We start from the raw sequence: 25,219 nt of genomic DNA on the forward strand, positions 1-25,219 counted from the left end.
GGAGTTCACTGGTTGATAACTTCACTGGATTTCAGAACTGGTACTTCTTTGTTTTCCCTTTTTGGTCTTTTGTGTTTAAAAATTAAAGTTTCGAATATGCCTTTTGTCATAGAAGTGAAAGAAAGTGAAGTATTTATTAAATATGTGTGTATTGGAGGTTTATATGCAGTGCACTATATCCTCTTCACAAATTTAGGATGCAGTTATTTTTCCCATTTTATAGACAACAAAACTGAAGATCGCAGGTTAAGTATATTTGCCCGAGGCTGCAGTCAGTAAACAATATCAGATGCTTTATTTCCTACTATCCATTCTTTCTATGGAACCACTAAAAAGGGAGGAAAAAGAGGAAATAAGAGGGTGAGAAATCTGAATCGAACATCTTTTCAATTAAGAGAATAAAAAGCTTTTGAATTATGAGTCAGGAGCTTCTGTACAAATTGTTCTGTTTCAGAAAGGTTTCATGACTTGACAGTCTCTCTGAACTTTTTTTTTTTTTTAGACAAGGCAACCCTTGGTTGACCTCACAGATTGCAGGGACCTTGGCAGCTTGCAATCCCTTATTTTTTAATTTTTTACACCTGCAGCACCTGGTCTTCCTTGGTGGTCTCCCATCCAAGTACTATCCAGGTCTGGCCCTGCTTAGCTTCCGAGATCAGATGGGATCGGACTTGTTCAGGGTAGCATGGCTGTAGACAGTCTCTCTGAACTTTGGTCTTCTTATCAGTAAAATGAGGTTAATGCTTTTTCATAGGAGTATGGTGAAGAAATAGAGCTCAGTGTATGGTATGTAGTAGATATGTGGGGAATTGCATGTATATGTTGTCACTACTAAAAAATAGGTTTGTATTTATCATTGAATGTAGAGTTAATTAGATGGTCTTAGCTTTTGGCATGTGAGTATTGAACCTTAGCTTAGCTTATTTCCTTTTCTTTTTTCCTTATTTTATACAGTTGACCCTTGAACAAAATGGGTTTGAAGTGTACAAGTCCACTTATACATGGATGTTTTTCAGTAAATACATATAATACTGTAAATGTATTTTCTCAACATTTTTTTCTCTAAATTACCTTATTGTGAGAATACAATATATAATACATATAACATACAAAATATATGTTAATTATTGGTAAAGATTCTGGTCAACAGTAGGCCATTAGTTAAGTATTTGGGAAGTCATGTTATACATGGGTTCTCGACTCGGTGAGGGGAGGGGTGAGGAGGGTTAGGGTCTGTGCCCCTAACCTCCGTGTTGTTTGAGAGTCAGCTATATTTATATTTCATCATAACTGTTTGTCATCATTGAGAAAAATTTTTCCCTCTGTAGTTGCCTCCACACTTAAAACAGCCTTGGTCCATGACTCCCATGACAAGACCTTTGAGGGCATGAGGAAGAAAGATCCTTTGTGTTCATGCCCTCAGATAGTGTGTTCCCCTTGGGATCACTGGTCTCTCCCCCACAAAGGTTAGTGAGCTTTGTCCTCACCTTTGCAGAGAAAGGAGCAGCAAGGAGCGATTGGCTGCTTGCCACTGGTTACTAGCAGGGACTTAAAGTGAGTCAGCATTCATTCTCTTCTCTTTCCACTCTGACATCTGTCTGCCATCTGTCTGCTTCCGACCTCCTTTGACTTGTCTTTAACCTTTTATAAAACACTCCCTAAGCTTCCTGAAAGACACCATAATATTGAACTGGGCCTTCAATAATTCTTCCCCTAAACCAAATACATTAAAGCCACACTTAATTTTCAGAGAAGAGCAAGTAACTTTTGTTAAGCAGTCAGGGGACTGGTTACATCCTGGTGCATCCATGTGGTAAGATATTTTGCCTCTTGATTTTGGAGTAATTTTTGATGGCATGAAAAAGTGCTTAGGACATATAAAATGATAATCTGAAATATATACAGTGTAATACCAATATTGAGATTTAAAAAGCATATAGATGCTTAAAAAGTAACGGGCGCTTTGAATGTCAGGATTATGAATAATTTCTATTATTTTATTTGGTTTTCAAATTTCCTATGAATGCATATACTACTTTTATAATCAAGTCAGTGAATATTACGAAAATTTAATATTCATTTCCCACACAATTTTAGCAACAATGAACATGGTAAAATGATGTATCTTTGAAGCTCCATAGTATAAATTATTTATATTATCTCTTTTTTGTTCCCTGTTTTCCTACTGTAGATTATTTTATTTGTAAATATATTTTCATTCCTTAGGAAATTATTTTCCATGTGTCTGTTATATTTCATTTCGTATATATATCCCCTTTATTTTTACCTTTACTTGTCAGTTTTGTTCAAATAATGCATGTACACAGTTTAGAGTCAAGTGATACCATAGGCCTTGAAGACAATGCATAACAGTTCTTGGATTCAGTCACCTGTTACCACCCTGTGGCTCACACTCCAGAAGAAACAATGCATTTAGCTATTTCATATGGAACTTACTTCCACATTGCTAACTAAGATGCTTCTGTTCTTCATTAATTTTAGACAGCATTTTTTACTTTCTCTTATGAAGGTGTTAACTCTCTTACCCCTCTTTACCTCTTCCCTCTCATCCTCCCTGTGGGGTTAAATGACTATTTAAATTTAAAGCAATTGCGTTCCCCATCCCCTCTACCAAATAATATATTGTAATTATATTCCCTTTCTTTTACAGTTTTGTTTTTTTCCTTAACATCTTATTTTAAAATTAGTCATACAGTATGCCTCTCATTCCCTAAAAGCCATCCTTGGTTCCTATTGTCTGTAGGAGAAAATCCAAGTTCAGTGCGTGTATAACCTGTGAGCTTACCTGGCTCACTCTTCATTTTTCCAGCCTCACCAACCACTACTTTCTACACCAGAGCCTCAACTCTAGTTACTGTTTTGTAGTGCCTTGAGTGGGCATATTGCCTCTTTTCTCCTTGTCTTTCCTGTGTACAGTCTTGAACACCTGTCCTTCTGCCTTCTGTGCTTACCAAGGCTTCATCTTCTCTAGGAAAGTCTTTCAGTCCTTTCATCCCCATTCCCACTTCCAGCATGTCTGGGTTAGGTGTCCCATAACACCCTTGTATATAATTCTACTGTGGCTTTACTCATCTGATTTTATAATTGTTTCTGCTAGCTGTTCTCCAGATGTGGTCTGGGGTCCCTCAGGCCTCCTAAGATCCTTTAAAGCATCTAAGAGGTCAGCTGCTAGGTTTTTCTACTATAACATCTGAAAACAACTAATGTTTGCAACACAGCTTGTGAAAAAAATAACCTTGGGGCATGCCACTCAAAACCTATGCATCTGTGTAACCAGTTTACGAGGAAAAACAATAGCAATCTTAAATTTTTAGCACAGCTAAATCTGTGGGATTTGCACCGAGCATCGCAGTCAGTCCTTCACAGCCTTAAATGCTAGGTAGAGTTCATCTTTCTCCTTTGAGATTTAGGCCTTGGAATATAGTTTGCTATGGATATCATTTTTATCAGAATTTAAAAATCTGAACCTGGATATAGCTTTCATTAGTCTGTTGTTTTAATTCAGGGACAGTGTCTTAGCATTTTTTTTTTTTCATCTGCATTCATAGCTTCTAATTGCATCTAATTGCTATATATAATTTTCACCTTTTGCTTAAAGTCTTCCTAATTTGCTAAGGTATCTCTGTAATACATGATAGCTTGTACCTTCCTGTCACTTCAGCACATGAATAGGTATTGTAAACCACCACAACTTCCTCATTATCTCTACATCATTACCCTAAGTACTAAATGTATGCGATAACTTGTGTTAAACATGCATTGTCACAGATTGTACCTCCTATTCCAGGAAACCTTTCTTGACTGCCTCCCACCTGGATATCCTCATGGCTTTCTGTTCAGATCTGTTTGTCTTTCTTACCAGACCAGAGAAAAAGGAGTTTGGGAAATCTGGTTTCACAATTTTGCACTGCATGTTGACAAGGTCATGTTTTTTGCAGCTTCTGAGTACCTGGTCTCAGGTCTGTTGGAGTAGGTCTGAAGCACAAATTACACTGCGCTTTCTAAGATGAAAAATGTAATTGTCCCTTCCTTGTTAATATCTGTGACAGACTCTGTTGTCTATAGTAGATGTTCTTAGAGTGGAATCATGGTGTTACTGAATAAAAGGAGATTGGTTTTGCCTGCATGCATCAAAGCCAAATGAGATACGAGCAGGCGTTTGCAGCAAACAAAGGTTTATTCAAGGAAATAACGCCAAGCCCAGAGACGCAGGTGAGCCAGGGCTCAAAGACCTGGCTTCCTGATGACCTCTTGGGCAGCAGTTCCCAATCTTTTTGGCACCAGAGAAGGACTAGAGCTTCTATGAGAATCTAATGCCTAATAATCTGAGGTGGAGTTGAGGCGATGATGGGTTGCAAATACAGATGAAGCTTCCTTCGCTCCCCCACCACTCACCACCTGCTGTATGTTTGGGTTACTAGTAAGCCACAGACCAGTACCAGTCCGTGGTCCCAGAGTTGGGGACCCCTGCTCTAGGGCATAGGTTATAGAGGGGAAAGATCATTAGTCATAGTAGTTAAGGGAGTTTGGGTTGTGGGCTCCACTGATTGGTCAGGGCTAGGAAGGAGGCAGTTAATTGCATCAGGTCCTGATGTCCTCGTTCTGTCTGTTTCGAGGGGATGTGGCCCACAGGGTTGGTCTGCCTTCATGGGTCTGGAGCTGAAATACAGCTGGACAAGATGGTATCATTAGTTTGACTGAAACTCTGTGGTCAACAGACATGAAGCTTTGTTTCTAAGACTCTGATGCTGACCAGAATCTGATGTCCTAAGGGCTTTAATGATTAAGAGTGTGGTTGTGCAATATGTGCAAAGGTAGAAGAATAAGGAAAGAAAAGAAGCAAGTGGTCATGGTGCGTGCTATTAGACTAGACAAAGCCAGTTTGAATCAAGGAGAGAAGAGAAAAAGTCATGTTAAAGATGTGAAACTTTTTGCAGTTACAATGGATCCCTAGGAACTCAGGAACCTTCTGAAATTGTATGTAAAACTTCTGATTTATATTTTAATAGAGAGGGCATAGATATAATCAGACTCAAAAAGATTCAGGCCAAAAAAGAAATCACTAGCCTGCAGGTCTTACAGTACTGAAAAGTACCCAATTGCATGTAATTTCTCAAAAGTATCACGTGGTCTCTTGCTTAAATACCAGTTCTTTCCTCATCCTATAATTCCTTTACCATTTTAAAGCCATTATACAAATCATACCTTTAAGAAGATGTTCCTTGATCCCTGGATTCAGTTCCCACTTTGGGTTCCTTTGGGCTCATGTGTTATAGCACTCTATCCATTTACAGGTGATTTCTCACTTGTAAGCAGACATGTGAATGCCTTCCTAATGGGCTCATTGTAACTTTTAATGAGATAATATACAGATAACGCTTAGCCCAGTGTCTGTCAGCAAATGGTAGTAGTTCTTGTTTTCTTGATTCTTCCTCTTGTCTTTCTCACCAAAAGTGTGAGCTTCTGTGCAGTAAAGTCAGTGTTTTGCTGTGATAATTTTGGGTAGGTTAGAGTTCAGTAGGACTTGAGAAGAGTGAGGTCATTCTTCAGCCCTAGGACCAAACAAGGGGAATAATTTTTCAAACTAGTAAATTAATGGCATTTCCAGTAGAGCTATTTGTTAAACATCTATGCATAGTCAGAATTAGTTTTATAAAATCCTTAGGCATTTACCACAGTGGAAACTAAAGGAACTATCTTTCCATCTAGAAAAAGTAGTCACTTTTTCTTTAATCTTGGGAAGACATTCATTCTTTCGGTATGAAACCAGGTGAAAAAAGTTAACCTGCGCTTAGAAGCCATGTCATTAAAAAATAATCTTTAAATGCCAGAATTGCACTCAGGGACTTGAGATGCTTGAGCTATAAAAGGATGCCCAAACTACAACCCACTGAAGGAACAGCAGATTGACATCACCTATGCATTACATGCTATGAAATAACACTTGTGAAGGAGAATGGTGTTGTAACTTGTACTTTTTAAGTTATTTTATTTTTTGGATGTGGGAGCATTGGAGCCAGCCACATTTGTGTGAGTTTGAATGAATGTGATGTGAATTTACAGTATTTCTTCTCAGAAAGTTTAAAGAGATCATAGGAAAAGACAAAAGGGGATATAGACAGACACTGGGACAGGCTCTGGTGAGAAAACTGTCCAGTAATGTTGCAGCAGCTCTGTACCAGAGGTCTGAGGATCCTAATGAAGCTTGAGACCCAATTGCTTTTCTTGAGCATTCATCCTTGCCAGAGTTAGCCCTTGTTTTTGGTCACGAGTCTTTCATTTCTCGCTTTCCCTCTTTTAATACTTATTAACTATAGTTGAATAGAGCTTATTAACTATAGTTAATCTACTTATTAACTATAGTTGAATAGAGCTTAAATTGTGTATCCAGTATTGTGTATTGACATTTTAATTTAGTCTCAAGGTGCATTTGTTTCCATACAAAGATGCTGAGTTTGACTTGTTAAAAAAGTTAATTGTATGTGTATGTATGTAACATATGTTCTATTGCTTAAACTATTCAAGTTGTTAATGAAATTTGTGGTTTTATTTCTCACAAGGTTTACCAAATGAAATTTTTATACACACACACACACACACACTTTAAAAATGTGAGTCTGTTTTTATTTTTACGTTTTGTAATCAGTTTTTGGATATGTCATTCTTTGAGTTAACATTTTGCATTTATATGGTGTGTTTAGGAATTGTTAGCAGATTTTTAAGTGTAGGAGTTTTAATCAAGTAATCTGTACACATTAGACTAGGTTTACTATATTCTAAAGAAGGTCACATGGCTTGGTGAATAAGAGCATAGTTTCTGGGTCTGAAAGACCTGGGACTGTGTCCCAGCAATGTCACTTCTTAGAGCAGCACTATAATATGGCACCTAGTGGCCACACATAGCTATTAAGCACTTGAAATGTGGCTAGTATTGACTGACTGAATTTTAAATTGTATTTAATTTTAATTAATTTAGTTCTAGGGAGACACATGTGACTAGTGGCTACCATGAAGGGCCTCACAGTATGAGGTGACTTAACTTTTCTGTGTTCCAGATTTCCCATCTGTACAGATGAGGCCATATCTAAGCTATCTTTTGTGATTGTTCTAAAAACAAAAATTAATATATTTAACACCGTGCCTGTAATAGCTAATAGCATATGCCCTTGAGAAATGTTAGTTGTAATGACTATTACATATTTAATAAACTGAAATTACTTTCTTTTGAGCATTAATTTAAACCTGTTTATTTTTATTCCCTTTCAGGATTAATTTATTTTTGGAAATCAAGTGCAATATTAAAAGGAAATCAAACCATACTACATTATTGGAAGCCATTTCTGCTAATTTTATTACATTTTAAAATTTATGATTTGATTTGAATACTATCATGGGAGGAGCTGTGAGTGCTGGGGAAGATAATGATGACTTAATTGATAACTTAAAAGAAGCTCAGTATATCCGCACTGAAAGAGTGGAACAAGCCTTCAGAGCAATTGATCGTGGAGATTACTATCTGGAAGGCTACCGAGACAATGCTTACAAGGACTTAGCCTGGAAGCATGGGAACATACACTTGTCAGCACCTTGCATTTATTCTGAAGTTATGGAAGCATTGAAACTTCAACCAGGATTGTCTTTTCTTAACCTGGGAAGTGGAACCGGATATTTAAGTACAATGGTGGGCTTAATTTTAGGTAATTTTATTTTTGTAAAATTCTTTTTAAAAAGTAAGCTGTTTGTATTACTGTTTATAATTTACAGTGTTTGTAACTTTGTGTACAGTATATGTTTGTGTATACTCAAAAGTAGTTCTTTTTTTAAATGGAAACACAAGGTATTAGTAATCTTATTCTTAGCCTTGACCCTGATAGTTAGCTTCTACATTCAGTCCTAGACTAAAAAAAATCTTGGAACTGTTTCCCCAGTCATTGTCTGTATTTAAATTGAACAGCTGGTAGGCAGGAGACTCAGTAGTGTAATATAATGTATTTCAGATAAAGTATTCTGACTGCATAGATTTTGATGGTTATCAGTGTCTCATTTTAAAGGGAATGGTGCCAGGTTTTTTAAAAAAGATACAGGAGTATATGGGATACAAAGAGTATGGCACTGGTGGAACAAAGCAAAGGATTTGAAAAAAATAGGAGAGAGAAGTATATGTTGTCACTAAGCTTTCAGCATACTTATTGTCTCTTGTGCCAGGCATTACTTCTGGTGAGAGTATACAGCAGTGATCAAAAGGGACAGATACCTCTGCCTTTGAGAAGCTTGTTGGGTGCTTACTACGGGAACTAAGCATTGTTTAAAGCATTTTATATACAGTAACTTATTTAAGGTTCCTAATAACGTTTCTGTGAACTATAAACTATTATGATTCTCATGTATATAGGTGAGTTAAACTGAGGGATAGAGAAGTTAAATAACTTGCCTAAAGTCACATAGCTAGGAAGAGACAGCTGGAAAATATGGAATATGGGTGGAAAAAGCATGGCTGGAGGAAAATCTATAAAACATTATGATGATGAATGGAGGATGAAAACCATGAATTTTACTAAGCCATTTAGTATTTACTGAGTGCTACTGTGTGGTAGGCATTAATGTAGAGCATTAATGGCCCATAACATGGACTCTTACCCTTGAGTTCACAGACTGGTGTGGGTAGAGAGACAAAGACCAGTTTCTCATCCAGTGTGATATGTGTTATAATTGAGATATACGCCCAAGTTTTAGGAATGATACTGGTTTAAAATTTACTCTCAAGTGATGGGGAATCATTGAAAGGTTTTAAATAGAGAAATGACTATACTCTAGTAGGATAACTATGTCCCTGTGTGCTGCGACAGTCCTGGCTTATCCCTGTTGTTCTAGCTTCAGTATTAATAATGTCTTTTTCTTTCCCAAAGTGTCTCAGTTTGGACAATAAATTATGTGGTCACATATGGCACTCAAGGCATTTTTCAGTCCTGAAATTTCCCTTTCCTGCACACTGGCTGTCTTCTTACTTTCTCTCCTAGTCATGGAACCTGCAATGTATTTCTTTAAAAAAAAAAAAAAAAAAAGTACTTTCCTCTCATAGTTAAGTCAGTTCCTGATACATAACAACTGCTCAAAAATGGTAGCAAATTATTAATTTTTACCAATAAAGAAATTTATCGGCTAAATGTAAGCCGATAAACTTACTAAATGTAAGTTCTCCTTTCCCAAGACAGGAATTTCTCTGCAGATTGGGAAGCCTATCATTTCTATCACAGTGCCTCTTTGAGAACGGAATCTCTAGGAGTTGAGACTGCTTCCAAATCAAAGGAACTTAGTAGGGGAGTAGGGAGAGCTTCTTTTCAAAAATGAGTTACCCTCCTTGAACCAGTGCATTTCTTGACCAGCTCTGACAACTTTAGGCTGGAGTCCAGGCTTCTTACCATGTTTGGCAGTCTCAGAGCACCTGTTATCCTGTCTTCTACTTCTCCAATCTTGTCAACTGCCTCTTACTGAGGGAGGTCAGTGTAGCCAGAAGCCTGGCCAGAAGAGAGAGATCATAATTGGGAAACATCAGCAGTGAGGTGGCCCTCTTAAACCCCATTTCTTAGTCTCAGTCTCCAAGAGATGAGATCCTGTGCCCAGATGCATTTACAGGGCAACCTCAAAATTCATTGTATCTTGAATGTCTTACTTAATTCTTACCAGAGAGCAGTGTGGGGAAACAGACCCTTGTCTAAATGTTCCATAATGCACTAGATATTTTCCTTCTGTTACAAAGCTCCAGGGAGTCATGGGTCTTTAGTTACATGCATGACTGGTCACTGGACATTATTCTAGGACTTAACTGTGTATGATCCTGCAATATCAAGACCAAGATATCGTTCTTCTGATGGGAAATATTCATTTTGTGAGACAGGTAAAAGTACTTCAAAGAAGAAAAGGGAGAAAGAATAGAGTCTGTAAAACTATGATTATAGCTAATAAATCTTGGATCTATCCAGCTTTCGAGGAAGCTTAATCTTTTTTTCCCATCTCTTTTTTTTGTTTTGTGTTTTGAGAGCGTTTGAGTCAAGGAAGGGAGGCTACATCCATAAAAATCGCTTGGAAACTAGATCCAAAGAAGGATGCTCACATGCTCCCTATAATTTTCTGAGCATGGTGAATCACATATGTATGGTTCTATTGCTCCACAGTGACCTTATTAACAGAAGTTCTCTCCTTATTAAGTAACTCTAACACCATGGCTCTCGGCCACATTTATCTCCCATTTACAAGATGGGGATGACAGGTGCTCACCATCAACAGTGGTTCTCATCTGAGGACATGCTCAGTATAATCTGGAGGAATCCAGGCTAAGGCAGGGAGAGCAGGGCATCTGTGCTTTGATGATACAGATAAGGAAGATATCCCTTGAGTTTTCATGCCACTCCAGAAACACACTTATAGAGAGGTTGCGTTACCATCTTGAGAGAGCTATTGTTGTTCACTGAGAGGAAGTTAGGTTTATATTAACTTCAGGAAATTTCTTTTGAGTAAAGGACATTTAAAACAGTTTTTCATAAATGGAGTTTATTTTTGCCCCAGATCTGGAGAAGAAATCACCTCATTTAGACAGTTTGTTTATTTTCAAATTGAAGATAAATTCTTGTTCCACTCATTTCTTGAGGGTCTTCCTAGAACCAAGGAATTTCACAAAGAATCTTGTATTTAATCGATTCTCCTCTCAGTACTGTTTTCTTATATCTAGGCAATTCCATTGAAAAATAGGGTCTAAGAAAAGAAGCCTCCAGGAAGAACCAGGAAGGCAAGTTATTCTGATAATCTTTCTGATTCAGGTAGGAGTGGTTCTCCATTCTGATCCTTTTTGCTTAGGGATTCACTACCATTTTCTAATATAACCCATAATATAAAAATTAAGATTTCTTATAAAACCTATAACATCAGGGACCACTGAACTTAATGACTTCCTTAGTCTTTTGCCTATTTCCTCAGTTAAAAGGAGTAACTGCCAGAATCATTCCAATACTCTGTATACCACTACCTCAGCACTGCAGTATTATTTTCTAAGGGTGAAACAATTGGTAAGCTTGTGTGCCTAACAGGAAACACTGTCAACATGTGTAAATAGCAACAATTGCCGTATTGTCCAAAAGGGCTAATTAGTTAAGTGATACGATGTCAGCATGTTTGGTCTCTGTACTCTTTCTCTTTTTACCACAGGACATGGAATGGTCCTTATTCAGCTACCCTTATATTGCCTTTGACCTCAGATACTCATGTTTTCTCTTTCATTTTAGCCCCCCTCAGTTCAGTGAGTTTTATTAAACTTGCAGAGCTATCAATTACTGTAATCCAGTTTGAGAACACTCTCATCATCCCAGAAAAATCCTTCATGCCCAGTTGTATCTACTCCCTGTTCCTACTCCTGCCCCTGGCAAACACTCATCTACTTTGTCACTATAGATTTACCTTTTCAGTACATTTCTTATCAATGGAATTATATAATAAATGGTCTTTTGTGTATCTTAGCATTGTTTTCAAGGTTCATCCATGCTGTAGCATGTATTAGTATTCCATTCCTTAGGGCTGAATAACATTCTGTTGTATGGGCATAGCACATTTTGTTGCTCCATTCACTTAATGGACATTTGGGTTACCACTTTTTGGAAGTTATGAATGATGCTATGAATATTCACATATAAATTTTTGTGTGAACATTTTAATTTCTCTTGGGTGGATTCCTAGGAGTGGAATTGCTGGGCTGTATGGTAAGTTTATGTTTAATTTTTAAAGAACTTGTCAAACTTAAAAAATGGTTGCACCATTTTGTAGTCCCACCAACACTGTAGAGGTTCCAGTTTTTCCATGTCCTCATTGATGCTTGTTATTTTCTTATTAATAGGCATCTTAGTGGGTATAAAGTGATATCTCATCGTGGTTTTATACTTCTCTAAGGACTGATGATATGGAACATCTTTCCTGTGCTTTTTGGTCATTCTTATATCTCTTCTTTGGTGAAATGCCCATTCATATCTTTCCCCCATTTTTTAATTAAGTTGTTAGTATTCTTAATTAATTGTAAGTGTTCTTTATACATTATTCAGATATTTTCCTCCATTTTTTGATTAAGTTGTTAGTATTCATATTAGTAAGTTGTAAGTGTTCCTTATATAATTTTGGATACAATCACTTTATCAGAAATATAATTTTTAAATATTTTTTCATGCCCTTTTAGAAGGCTCTTGGCTCACTTCAGGCCATCAGATTCTCCCTCCGTGTGGTCCTCTGCGTCCCCCCACCTTGTTTTTATGGGGGAGTAAGACAGCACGTTCCGCAAGTTTCCAGGGTTCTCTTTAAGGTAGATTGTATTTTCTACATTTAACCAAACCCCAGTTTTCTCTCTGTCTGCTGTCCTCCTTTTTTTTTTTTTTTTTTTTTGGTGGTATAGAAGGAGGAAATTTTATTTTTTTTCTTTTGAGAAATTACAAATGTTGCTCTTGGTATGTGCTTTATTTTGGGATCTGAGCACATCTGTTTGGAAAAGAACCATTTCAATTAGGCTACTTGTCATTTTTCTGAAATCAACAAAGCGCTTCACTGTTTAAACTGTTATTTCTTAGTCCTCGTTAGGCTTTCGTGTATCTTCTGCCCGTACACCCTGTATCGAGTTGCCACTACTATTCTATATTTTATGGTTTTTTCCCCCCTCGTCACTTCTTTTGGTCGTGGAGTGGAAACATTACTCTTGAACATCTCCTCTATTGCACCTACCTCTGAAAATCAGTGATTTGTGTTTATGGATATTACTACTAATCATTCCAGAGCAACAAATAGTAAATAATAAAAATATATTAGGAAACAGTACAGGCTTTAGAAATTTTACAAAGTCTTCATAGCAATTTTTTCTGGTTATTATTTCCACATACTGTTCTTGGAAATTGTAAGGCAATCCTATCAGTGGTGCGAAAAGTCTTACTTGTGGTTCTCTGTGCATCTTGAGTTGTTAAATTAGGAATTAACTCTTCCCAACTTGGATCGTCTGTGTACCAAATACAGTCGATTCTTGTGAATTTGCCTACTTGCTAAAATTTATTTGTAACCCTCAAATTAATACTTGGTGGGGCTTTTGAGGTCATTCACACACGTATACAGAGGAGTGAACAATTTGAGTCTCTGTGAGCATGTTCCTCCCTAGCAGGGGTGGAACAGGTGAAGCTCCGCCCTCCTGTTTCCCCAGTCTTACAGGGTTAGTCACAAGAGGGAGACAGAAGTGGGCAGTGCGGTACAAGCACCTCTGGCTCTGAGACCCATTTCTGGTTTCATTAGTGGGGCATCCTCACACAAATTACTTATCACTTTTGAAGTTTATTTTTTTCTTTTGTAAAATAAAATAGGCTTAACCAGGATGAGGTTTCAGAATTTCATATTATCTGTTTCATATATGTTCACATGTATCCATATTGCCCTGGTATCAGTGGTTCTCTTTTGCTAATTGTTTGCTGGACTTTTTATAACATAAACTATCACAAATAATGAGTATTGATTGTATATATTTCAGAAAATTACTAAATCTTTTTGAAGTTATATGTGTGAAATAATTTGTGAGTCTCTATCTCCCAGTGTAGGAGCTGGTGCCTACAGAATTGTCTTCTCATAGTCTTACCTAGGCTGGCTTGGATCTTGTACTGAGTGCCGCAGATTAAAAACAGATTGACTTGAGTTGGTAGGGCTGCTTGGCCTGCTGAAGTTTTTGGTCCTTTCTGGAACCTGCCTTCACATTCTCTCTGGGTGGCTCCTGCAGGGTTAGTTCATCTCGCCTCCCAGACTTTTGACTTTCAAAGGTTGTTTCCCTGAATTTCAGATCTCTTTGCTTTGCCTTTATAAACACTCCTGTCCTTTTATGGAAGCTTTTTTGGCTTTAGCCTGTAGTGAAGGGCAGATCATTCTTCTGTCTTCAAGTAACAGCCACAAACAGAGGATTCACAGGTTTCTAGCACCAAGGTCTATCTGCCAAGTTCTAGACACTCTTGAATCTATCAAACTGTGCCAACAAAGTGGAAATTTAAATGTATAGTGCTTACTGCATATTTCTTCAGTGTACACAAGATTCTAAAAGTTCAGCCTGTCTCCAACTCAAGTTACCCTTTCTTACTCTATCCCACAAAATACAAAGCAGATCAGATTTTCTTCCTTCCTCCTCCTCTGTTTCCCATTTTGGTGAAAGGTGCTTTTTTCATCCCAAAATTACTCAAGGCAGAATCTGAACATCAGTCTCTTTCCTCTCTAATTATATTTTGTGGAGGTAATATATTCATAGGGTTAAAAAATCCAAAAGAATCAAAAGGCATAATTTGGAAGATTTTTCTTCTCTCTCTCTCCCCTCCATTTTATCGAGTTGCCTCCCCAATTCAAGAATAACTTTGTAGATTTCTAAGATTCTCTCCATTTTTGCATAATATAATTGAACCCATGAACAATGCGGGGGTTAGGAGTGCCCACCCCCTGGGCAGTTGAAAATCCACACATAATTTTTTTCCCACATGTAACTTTTGACTCTCCTCAAACTTAATAACTACATTCCCTTGGTATCTGTGGGGAACTTGTTCCAGGACCCTGCAGGTACCAAAGCCTGTGGATGCTCAAATCCCTTATGTAAAATGGTGTAGAACAATGCATACAGTTGGCTTTATACATTCGAGGATTCCCAACTGTGGATCAAAAATACTGTGGTGGTTGAATCCATGGCTACAAACCCTAGGGATACAGAGAGCTGACTGTATATATTTTTAAAAATCTGTGTATAACTAGACCTGTGCAATTCAATCCCGTGTTGTTCAATGGTCATTGGTACTTACATGATGATTATAGAGATGATAATTGAAGTCAGAAGAACTTTCTTAGGTACATAAAAAATATGTATTACATTTTAGAAGATTTCTATTAGACCGCTAAAATTAATAAGAAATTTATTTTGAATGGAATGTATTTTAACATTTACTTCTGTTAAATGCCTCATTCTGTGATAATATCAGACAAAATAGATTTGACATATACTTACGATTTTTTGCTAGTATATTTTTAAATCAAGACATGAAAAGTACGCATTTTTTGTTTTGTATGTATGATTTGCCTCAGTCTTATTTGTAAACCCTTTAAACTTGGGATCATAGCTACATTTATGTACTTTATTATTCTTTCAAAAAGTAGTTATATTTGACACTCTGTCAACTGCTGAGGATACAGTAGTATGCAAGACACATCTCATACCTTTGAAATTGTGCATGTCATTTCTGCACTAGCATTGTGTGAACTCTATGGGCCCTTCTTCATTTAGTTCAGTAAGTATTTGTTATTTATATTAATTGATCACTCTGCTGACCCCGGATTATCTTCAGGTACTTCACAAATACATATGCAGTGGAATGAAAGAGCTGATAAAAATGGCTTCCAGGAGAATGATACATTAAAAATGAACTTGGATCAAGATCTAAAGCTGTTTAAATTAGCTTTTAAAACTATTCTTTACTGTGTTATAGTTGAGCACATTTTCCCTCAGTTTATTGATTTTGCTTTGGTAGAAACTTATCTCTTTTTTAAATTCCAGTGTAGCTGTATGAGGTATAATCACAAATTGCTCTGGACATATTAGACTTGAATATTTTCAGCCTGCTGAGTAGAAATATGTAAATGAACTGATCGTGACATCTGTTCTTGATATTTTTGACATTTTAGACGTAGTTACATCGGGGTTTGGGTCCATTTTCCGTAACTGTTTAAACCAACATTCAGATTTTGTGTAAACATATTTCTGTGATTCACATGTAATAAAACAGCACATATATCCATAAGCTGAGATGAGCCCAAGGGACTGGAACCTGAACTTTCTGGTAAATTTCAAGACTTGCTTCATGAGGACTTTACTAAACCTAGAGAGCAGAGAACACATCTGTAGTCTTAGATATAGCCAGCCAGCTGGAGAATGGTTAAGCTAACAGCAAGATTCAGTAAACATTTGAAAGTGTTTGTCTTTAATATGCTTTTTTAGTGTGATATAGTAGTATGATGGAGAAACCATAGAAAATTAATTATATCTTAATAAGTAGCAGTACATTAGATCAATGTCTCTTTAGTTAGTGATTAATTTTTTGCTGATTCTCTCCTTTACCTTTGCACTGTTTAGTGTCTACATTATACCCTAAGATGGTCATGGAAAAAAAGAATGAAACTTATACTTGTTTGCATTTCACCTGTTATTTGTCTCTGAATTTTTATGAAGTTACTTATAAATCTTCTCAAAGATGCTTAATTTCGTACAACTAAAATTAGTAATAAAATAATATAACTTTTTTTGAAGATGTTTTTACATATATATATTTTAGTTCTCATTGAGAAACTTTATACTAGTTTCATAGAAACCAAATAACTGATTAACCTGCTCCCTCTTGTGGTAAATATTTAGTTTTATCCAAAATGATTTTATTTGTAGTCATGTACTCTTGGTATCACTTTACTAATGAGAACAGAGATTTGGATAGTCCAAAGAGATTTTAAAAATTATTTAGATTGGGCTTTGTAATAATTAAGAAGGTATGGCGGGTGTGGTTAACCTGAGCTGAGCTGCATGTTAAGGTACCTGCAGAACCAGAGCTACACCTGAGAGATCCCTCTACCTCTTGGGGGTGGGACACAAGCATTTACAGTTTAAATTAAATTTAATCTACTTTTAAACTTAATTTAAAAATTCCAAGGTTATTCTAATATGCAGTCAGGGTTGAGAACCACTTATATAGGTTATGGTTTTGTTTCTATGACTAACCAGTTTGGTATGCAATGAGAGGGCACATTATAAGTTCTAATGATTTGTACCCATCTTGTACTTTATAGTATGTGAAGCACTTCTACATAATTTACATGGTTTTCTCTGGGACCCATTTTATACAGTAGGAAAGTCTTCAAATGGTAAGTGACTGGTCTCAGATTGTATAGCTGTGAAGAGGAGGAACCAAGGTTGAACACTTAAGACATCTGCCTTTAAATCTACTATTTTTCTCACTGTCCCACAGTGTTTAGATCTGAGTCCTCAGTTGAAATGATGGATCTTGAATTAGTTCACCTTTAGAGCTTTTCTAGTTATGTATTATGAAGTATATTTTGCTTGTGGCTATGTGTTTTATAAATTAGCCTTACTTAGAATTCTGAAGGTACCAAGAACTTTATTTAAATGTTGAGTGAAGCTCTCAGATTTCTTTGGCCTGCTTCAAGAATACTTCTGCCCTGCACACTATACCCAAAACAGCTTTTTGAAGTACTTCAGAGTCAACATAGATGTAAATAAGAAATGTAGATATTGCATAAATACTTCATACTTATATTTAGTAATTATTGACCTTTATGTATAATCTTTGATTATTGACTAGTAGATGATAAGTGAGCTAGATTAGATCCAACTACTACAGAAGAAAAAATCTCGGTTTTATTATATTGGAGTTTTATTATATTTGTTATTACTCTTATTAAATGGGTTATTAGCCTTAAAAATAATTTTTAATATGATATACCTGGGTTTTTCAAATAACTTTGTCATAATAGACGATTGTATATAGTTCTTTCTATTTTCTCTTTAATATTTAGCCATTTTTAAAAATGTGTTACAAAAATTAAGCATTTATTATTTCATAGAAAAATCTTCATATTGGCAAATATAGAGTAACATTAGAATCTATTGAATACAAAGTCAAATACTTCATCTGTTAGACGATGTTAGAAAGTGTTAATACTTTTCTTATGGATACCATTTCATTTTTTCTATTGACAGCTTGTACCTTTCTGTGTGTTTATATTGTTTATTTTTTAAAAATTTTTATTTTTAATCTCTGACAAGCTCATTTTTTATTGAAAAGCTGTACATGCATACAGTTAAGACAAACTTTAGACAAGGGGTATAATAAAAAAATCTCTTATCCTAGACCTCTTAGTCTCATTCCTTAGAAGCAGTATGTATGCTTTTTTAGGTTTCTCTGTTTCATCTTTCTGTTCTATTGAATACAAATGTCAAATATAAGTTGTAATAAAAAGCACCACATAACATTTTTATCATACATTTGATGTGTTCTAGTTGTATACTGCATTATAAATAAATGAGATATTGGTGACATTGCTATTTAAGTTCTGCCTTTTATTAATGCATTCTTTTTATTTTCAATATGTTAATTGTCAATTTATTAGTGATAATTATAGATATGTCTCCATGTTATTTTAAAAATAAACAGTTACATCTATTAAAAAATCATAATGATGTCGGCACTAGAAATCAATGCATAGTAGTATATTCTATGTATATGTTTATTGTCAGATCCTTTGTTGATGAAATTGTCTTCATCTGTGTCAAGGTGATGTTAAAAAGAAGTTATATGAAAAATGTTCTTGATATTTTCTTTAAAAACTTTAAACCTTATTTTCAAAAGTTGCCACTTTGCTTTTAGATAGTAAGAAAGCAAGGAAAGGAAAAAGAGACCATTGTCTTCTTTAAGTGAACAACCTATGTAGTAGTCTCTTTTGACCCAGAACTCTGAAGTTCACACTCCCTCTGTTCAGGCATTTTCAGATGTCGAATAGAAGCCTTGATTTTCGGATTATTTACTTGACACATTTATTATAGTGCTTATGCATTCGGTCTAAAGGAAACTTCAGATTCCAGCAATATTGACCTTTGTTGATCTCTTATAGCCCTAGTTTTCTTAAAAATGGTTGATTGATATAACTAGATTCTTAATGGATAATGGATATAAAAGTCTATTATGTTTTAGGTTCAATGGGTTACCTTAAAAGGTTAGAAAAAAGCAGATCAATTTCATTGAACAATATTTTCCGTACTATGTACCTAATGTTAAGTAGTTGTAGCTTAATTTGAGTTTTTAAATGAAAACATTAATCAGTTTTCCTAACATTCTTTGTTTCCTTATGGAAATTCAGATTTTGAAAATATTTAGATTCAATCTTATATTTAAAAAAATGACATCACTGCTTCTCTAGATTTGATTTTTTTGCCACTTTTATTTTTTGAAAAAAATTTTAGTTTTAATAAATTTATGGTAATGATAAGGAATCTCAAGAGGTCTTAAATGGCATTGGATGAATATTCCAGTTTTAACATAAGACCAATGAACAGTTCGTTCAGAATAATTTATTTTAAAAACTATAAAAACATTGCAAAGAAAATTCTGTTGTGGTTTGATGGATCAAGTACCTTTTTAATCTTTTTATTTGAATACATTTTTAAAGTAGAGTCATTTTTTTTTTTGTGATAGAAATATATAGTAGGTTAAAGCATTATCTTTATCTGATGTTGGCTTGAAGATAGTATCTGAAAATTTTGGTGTAATTTTTATAGTTTAGGTACTTCCTAGATCACAAATCATTTTTTTCATGTGCCCTCTAAACATAATTGATAGCTGATTTTTTATTTTAAAATTTCAATATAGTATTTTTAATGATATTTAGTTGGTGGCATATCTACTTAAGTAGTTCCTAAGATAAATATAAGATGCAGATACAAAATAAGTCCATATAAGATACAGAAAATAAGGAACACACAAACACACACTTTTCCCTAGGAAACCAATCTCTCAGTAAAACAACAAATGTAAATTAGAAAACCCGGTTGACAGTTGCAGAAAGGAGCTGGCATAACTAGAAGAAATTGTGTGTTACTTTCACGTGGGTCATGGAGCATGCACAGTAGCCTTAGGAAACGTAAATCCAGTTAGTCATAATCGCAGAAAATTGTTACCAGGGTGGAGAAAGAGCCATCTCAGAAACATCTGGGGCTGAGAAAGCTCTCCTGTATTTCTCTCCCGTATTTCTCATCCCTAGAATGTCACTCATTCTTGGCTATGTATAAAAAAAATACCAGGTAAGAAGTGTGAAGTATGCTGAAACAGGAGAGTAAAATCAGTTCTGCAACAAGTAACTGATGGCCACATTCTGCTAGATGATGGGAGCTCCAAAAGGCAGGATGTGGTCTTGGCCCTTGAGGAAGTTAGCATTTACTGGATAGTAGTCAGATGTCATGAGATATTTATACAATATCTATGTCAGCCTATGGTTTCAGGATTTTAGAAATTATCAAATTTTTAACAATAAATATAATGATAAAGAACTTAAACCTCATATAGTGTATGACTATTTCTTTGGCAATATTGTCCTGATAGATAAGCATATTTTTAAGTTAAAGTAATGTTACTAGATTTCTGATGAGCTTTTTAAATCTGTGGCTAGCAGATATTCAAATATTTCACGTCTTCTTTAAATGCTCCTGTGATAAATGAACAGAAATTAAAAGCTCTGTAATGACATTAATTTTTTTTATAAAAATGCTGCTACGATTGCAGGTCCTTTTGGAATAAATCATGGGATCGAGCTTCATTCAGATGTGGTGGAATATGCCAAGGAAAAACTGGAGAGCTTCATCAAAAATAGTGATAGCTTTGATAAGTAAGTATATCTATAGTTTTGGTTTTAAAGCACTTGATAGATATGTGTGACATGTCTGTTTTCAATACTATTATTGATCCTGAGTTCCTCAGTTGAATGCAGTAAAAATCAATGTAGTATAAAGTGAGAGAAGAATTTAACTTAGAAAAATTATTCTATAGTATAATTTTTATTTTATAAGTCTGTAGTAAATAATAAATGAAAAAAATTTAATTTTATGCTACTATCACTTTATTAGTAGGGTAATATTCCATTTATTAAATATCATACAGGTACCTTTCTTGAAGATACAAAGATGCTTGAATTGGAATACTTTTCTGAAACTAGTTTTATACCTTTGGGATAGTAATTTAATAGTTCTGCCCTCTTTATTTGTAGCATAAGGGTGATAACCTGTTAGCATATAAATGGCTTAAAAACACTCAATTATTTTGTAATATATCTAGAGGAAATTATGATAGAAATACATTGATATATCTTGTATGATAGGGTTTTGTTTGAGAAATTTGTTTATAAAACCATTGTATTGGACTCATACTTTGCCTTTGAGGAAATACTGCATAGACTCCTTGAGCTGGCAGGGAAGTCTATTTGGTGCATAACGTTTCTAAAATTCATCAATGATAGTACTATGGAGCAAGGGCTTCTTATGCTAAAGTCCATGATCTCTGTGACATTATATAAAATTTGGAGGGCATTTATATCTCAACTAAGTCATATTTTCAAAGAATTCCTCAAAGATAAAAGGAATCACAAGCTTAAAACTTACTCATTTTATGTAAGTAAGTTTTAGTGCAAAAATATTCACAATTTCAACTTAGCCTGCTGGGAGTGTGCCTTACTCATCTCTAGGCCCCGGCCATGACCATGGAGGTGAGCCACTTGGAAGAATCTGGATGAGAGCTGAGGATTTTTTTCTAGAGTTTAGGCTTGGGGACAGTGCCAAGATGGAAGCCAAGAAAGCCCTGTGAATAGCCCCTAGAGTGTATCTTTCTCTGCATCTCCCTGCCCCTTCCCCTTACCCTTTCATTTCCCCTTGCCAGTTTGTATCTATCCTCTGGCAAGTGGCGCTTGATTGGTTGAAGAACAGAAAACTGATACACTGCAGTAAAATCCTCAGTGTTGTAGAGGGAAGGGGAAGTTTTGTATCTACCAAGTGTGATTGTAACTAGGTTATTCTTCAATAACAGACAAGCTTGGGAAAGTTTGGAACTGTTATTTTGTTTTATGACTAATTCTCAATGGATATGAGCAAATCATTTGAATTTTCTGCATCAATTTGCTGAACATTCTTTATCTTATTTACGTTTGTCTTTATAAATAGTTAATATTTCACATTTTGAATCATTCTTCTAGTGCTTACCGTGTTGGTTCATATTCTCTTTCTAAGAATAACGTTGACGAATAAAATACTTTTTTGCCTAAGTAATTTTATAAGAAATTGAGATTCAATTTAGCATTCTTTTGTTTTTCTTTTTGTCTGATGATTAGTAGCATATTAAGAGCTTAAAATCTGGACCTAAATATTTTTATATTGTTTATTAAAACTATAGAATTTTGTTAAATTTATTTAATTTCTACTATTTTAAGTATTGTTTTGATGTTGAAACTGTACACACAAGGACCTTTTGAATGCATTTGAACTTAGAAATTACAAAAGTAATATTAGTAAAAGCAAATTTCTGAGGTTTGTTGTAAGGTCTTTTATGTCTGTTAGCTACATCTCATGTATTAATACTTGAGGGCATAGATACTCAGTTTTGGGTCATAAATCAGGCAGAACAAACTCTAGGAAGAATCTGGAATCACTGAAGCACCTCTATACAAGTATCTATGGACCTCAAATTTATTGCTGACAAGTGGGCATGGTCCTGGGAAAAAGTAAAATATGTCTTATTTAAAGCATTTTTCTATGTTGATGTAACTTAAATAATCCATAACAGATAAGTTTGAAAACTATATTTAAGTGCCTCAATTTTTTAAAATTTTCTAAAATCATTTTCATGTAATTGTAAAATGATCAAATTTCCCCGGCTTATATTTCTTGAGTTTTCTTGTTTACTGAGTCATTTAGATTATTATTTATAAAATGATGAAGCATAAAATATGGTTATGTGACTGATCTAAATGTTTCTTTATACTTTTTAATGTTATTTTAGTTAAAGTAATGGGACATGTTATAGTTATTTCTGAAATGTTGCAACTAATTTTTAGGACAGATTCTTCTGTTAATAAACTAGTCTAGAAAATGAGACAGTTCTGGAAATGTTATTTATTCTGAATTTCAAGTAGCATTCTGAAATATTAGTTATATATTTCAGAGTATAAAAGTATTTTGCATACAAAGAGTAGTAGGTACCTGGGAAAATGTTTCATTTTGTGTAAAGTCGTGAGTGATTGAAAGTTAAGTATTCAAAGTTGATGAGTCATTTAGTGGGCTCCTTTTTTGTCTTTTTATAACAAGTGATTTTAGTGACAAATTATAAAGATATAGTAGTTTTCTTCCTATCTTTTTTGTGTTTGATGATTTCCTTGAAATTTTTCTTGATGTTTGTGGATAGTATTTCTACTTATTTTCAGTTTTTTAAGTTAAAAATAACTTGTCCTCTAAAGTAATTTTAAAAGTACCATTTCAAAGAAGTTTCATTATATTTAGTTGTATACAGGTCATCAAAATATATATTTTAATTAATGAAATATAAAGTAACTCAGGAAAATTAATTACTATTTATGTATTTCTTAGTACCAGATTATCTTTGATTATGTATAACACAGAATTGATAACTAAAACCTCATACTCTTCCAATCTTATTTATCCTGTTGGTTTGGATCTTTTTTTATCAGTTCCTTTTTTTCAAAAGTATTGTCATGTCATGCTTTATAAAGTTTCTTACATATATCTATTGGAGATCACAGTGAAATTCTAAATATGGTAGGTGAGAAAAAATTGATAAACTCAACATTCAAATGTATAGTATCAAATGACTTTAAAAGTACAAATGTGTGTTTTCGTGTGTGCTCTATGAAGCAAGCTTGGTTTCTGAGTCTTCAAAGTAGTATGCATCCCTTGTTTGAGAAACAAGTATCCTTAGTATAATTTATGTACTTACAAACTTTTTTCCTATGTCTTAGTCCCTTATCAACAGATGAAATAATTTGGAGAAGATACTTTGAATTTACTTTGCTTAGAGATGGGAAGGAAGATTTATTCCTTTACCTGTGGTATTCCCAGATTCCATATATGAAATCTGGTTTTCAATATATGAATTTATACTGATGTTTGATTCAAGTGTTCTCTAAAACATTGGCAAATGTTTCCATTAAAGGACCAGATAGTAAATATTTTAGTTCTCCTGGGCTAAATGGTCTTTTTTGTAACTGCTCAGCTCTGCTGTCAAAAGCAGCCACAGACACTATGTAAAGAAATGGGCATGGGGCATTCTGTGTGTGTTACGTGCTATTGAGTCGGCTCTGACTCCTGCTGACCATCTGAATGAGTGATCTCCACAGCATCCTGTTCTCAACAGCCCTGCCCCCTATAGAGTCATTCCTATGGCTTCTTTTACGGAGTCAGTTCATCTCATATTTGATCTTGGTCTTTTCCTGCTGCCTTCTATTTTTCCCAGTGTTATTGTCTTTTCCAAAGATCTCTGACTTCTCATCATGTGCCTGAAGTAGGAAAACTTTAGTTTTGTCATTTTTGCCTTCAGTGATGTTTGAGGCTTAATCTGCTCTGGGACTCACTTGTTCATTTTTTTCGGTGGTCCAGGGTATCTATTATAGACACTTTATCAAAACAAGGGGTGGATGGGATTTGGCCTGTTACCCATAGTTTGCTGACCCACTTTCTATTCTTCCCACACACTCTCCAGAACATCTTTATTTTAGCCCTCTCTGGTCTAAAGAAGTCTTTGGGCCTCTTAGGTATCTGGCCTTCATGAAGGAAGGAGAAGGTTGGGAAAGGTGAAATTAATATGAATCAGTATTTGACATATACAGTAAGCAAAATAATCTCTCCATCTGTAGTTACTTGGAAGGGTAAGTCAGTAAACCTTTACCTTTTAAATATTTTGCAAATGAATTAGTAATTGGTATAGCATTTATATATATAACTACATTTACGCATTTATATAATATATAAACATGTGCATGTAGTTGACTTAGCTTCCTAGACTGCATGCTTTGGAGTTTTCCATTTCCTTGTAAGACGATAGACCTATTCCCCCTCCCTTCTTGAGGATACTATAGCTGATTTTGGAAGTATTCTATCAGTAGCCAAATGAGTACAATATAGTTTGATTTATTGAAGATTTTCATTTTATTTGAATGGAGTCGTTTCTATATAGTTTGTCATATAAATGAGTCATGATATGAATACCAAAAACAGTAATGAGATGATAAAAATAATAGTGCCTAATATGTATTGTCTGTTGATTAAGTACCATGTACCATTCTAAGTGTTTTATCCACAGTCGAAGCAATATTGGTGTCCACATTTCCCAGATGGGAAAACAGAATTAAAGAGGCTGTAACCTCGGCTAGGTCAGTCTTTTTATTTAATTCTAATTGAGCTATGTTAATGTAAACACTGATTTATTCTAATATTTCTTCCAGCCATAAGCTGCTACCAATGAATTACAGCCAAGCAAGTTAGCCCCAGATACAAAGTTGAAGGAGTACTTTTATTTTCATCATTTATTTCCTTCTAATGAGAATTAAGGAGCGC

The 25,219-nt window shown here is 34.9% G+C and overlaps 1 protein-coding gene and 1 pseudogene across 3 annotated transcripts in view; one reads left to right on the forward strand and one right to left on the reverse strand.

Annotated features, from left to right (window-relative positions):
* PCMTD1 (protein-L-isoaspartate (D-aspartate) O-methyltransferase domain containing 1) overlaps positions 1–25,219 on the forward strand; it is a 65,058-nt gene that overhangs the window by 20,407 nt on the left and 19,432 nt on the right. For 2 of the 3 annotated variants that reach the window (XM_039868964.1, XM_039868962.1), the window contains exon 2: positions 20,391–20,493. Coding sequence is in view for 1 of the 3 variants with exons in the window: in XM_039868961.1 (XP_039724895.1) it covers positions 7,412–7,718; positions 20,391–20,493 (410 nt within the window). In the remaining 2 variants the exon portion in view is untranslated. Of the gene's footprint in view, positions 1–7,287; positions 7,719–20,390; positions 20,494–25,219 lie in introns of all 3 variants that reach the window. The other variant, XM_039868961.1, reaches the window with a different exon arrangement.
* LOC120607657 (uncharacterized) lies at positions 579–697 on the reverse strand (annotated as a pseudogene).

This window comes from Pteropus medius, unplaced genomic scaffold (assembly GCF_902729225.1).
Source record: "Pteropus medius unplaced genomic scaffold, Ma_sr-lr_union100, whole genome shotgun sequence".
In the NCBI taxonomy this organism is placed as follows: domain Eukaryota; kingdom Metazoa; phylum Chordata; class Mammalia; order Chiroptera; family Pteropodidae; genus Pteropus; species Pteropus medius.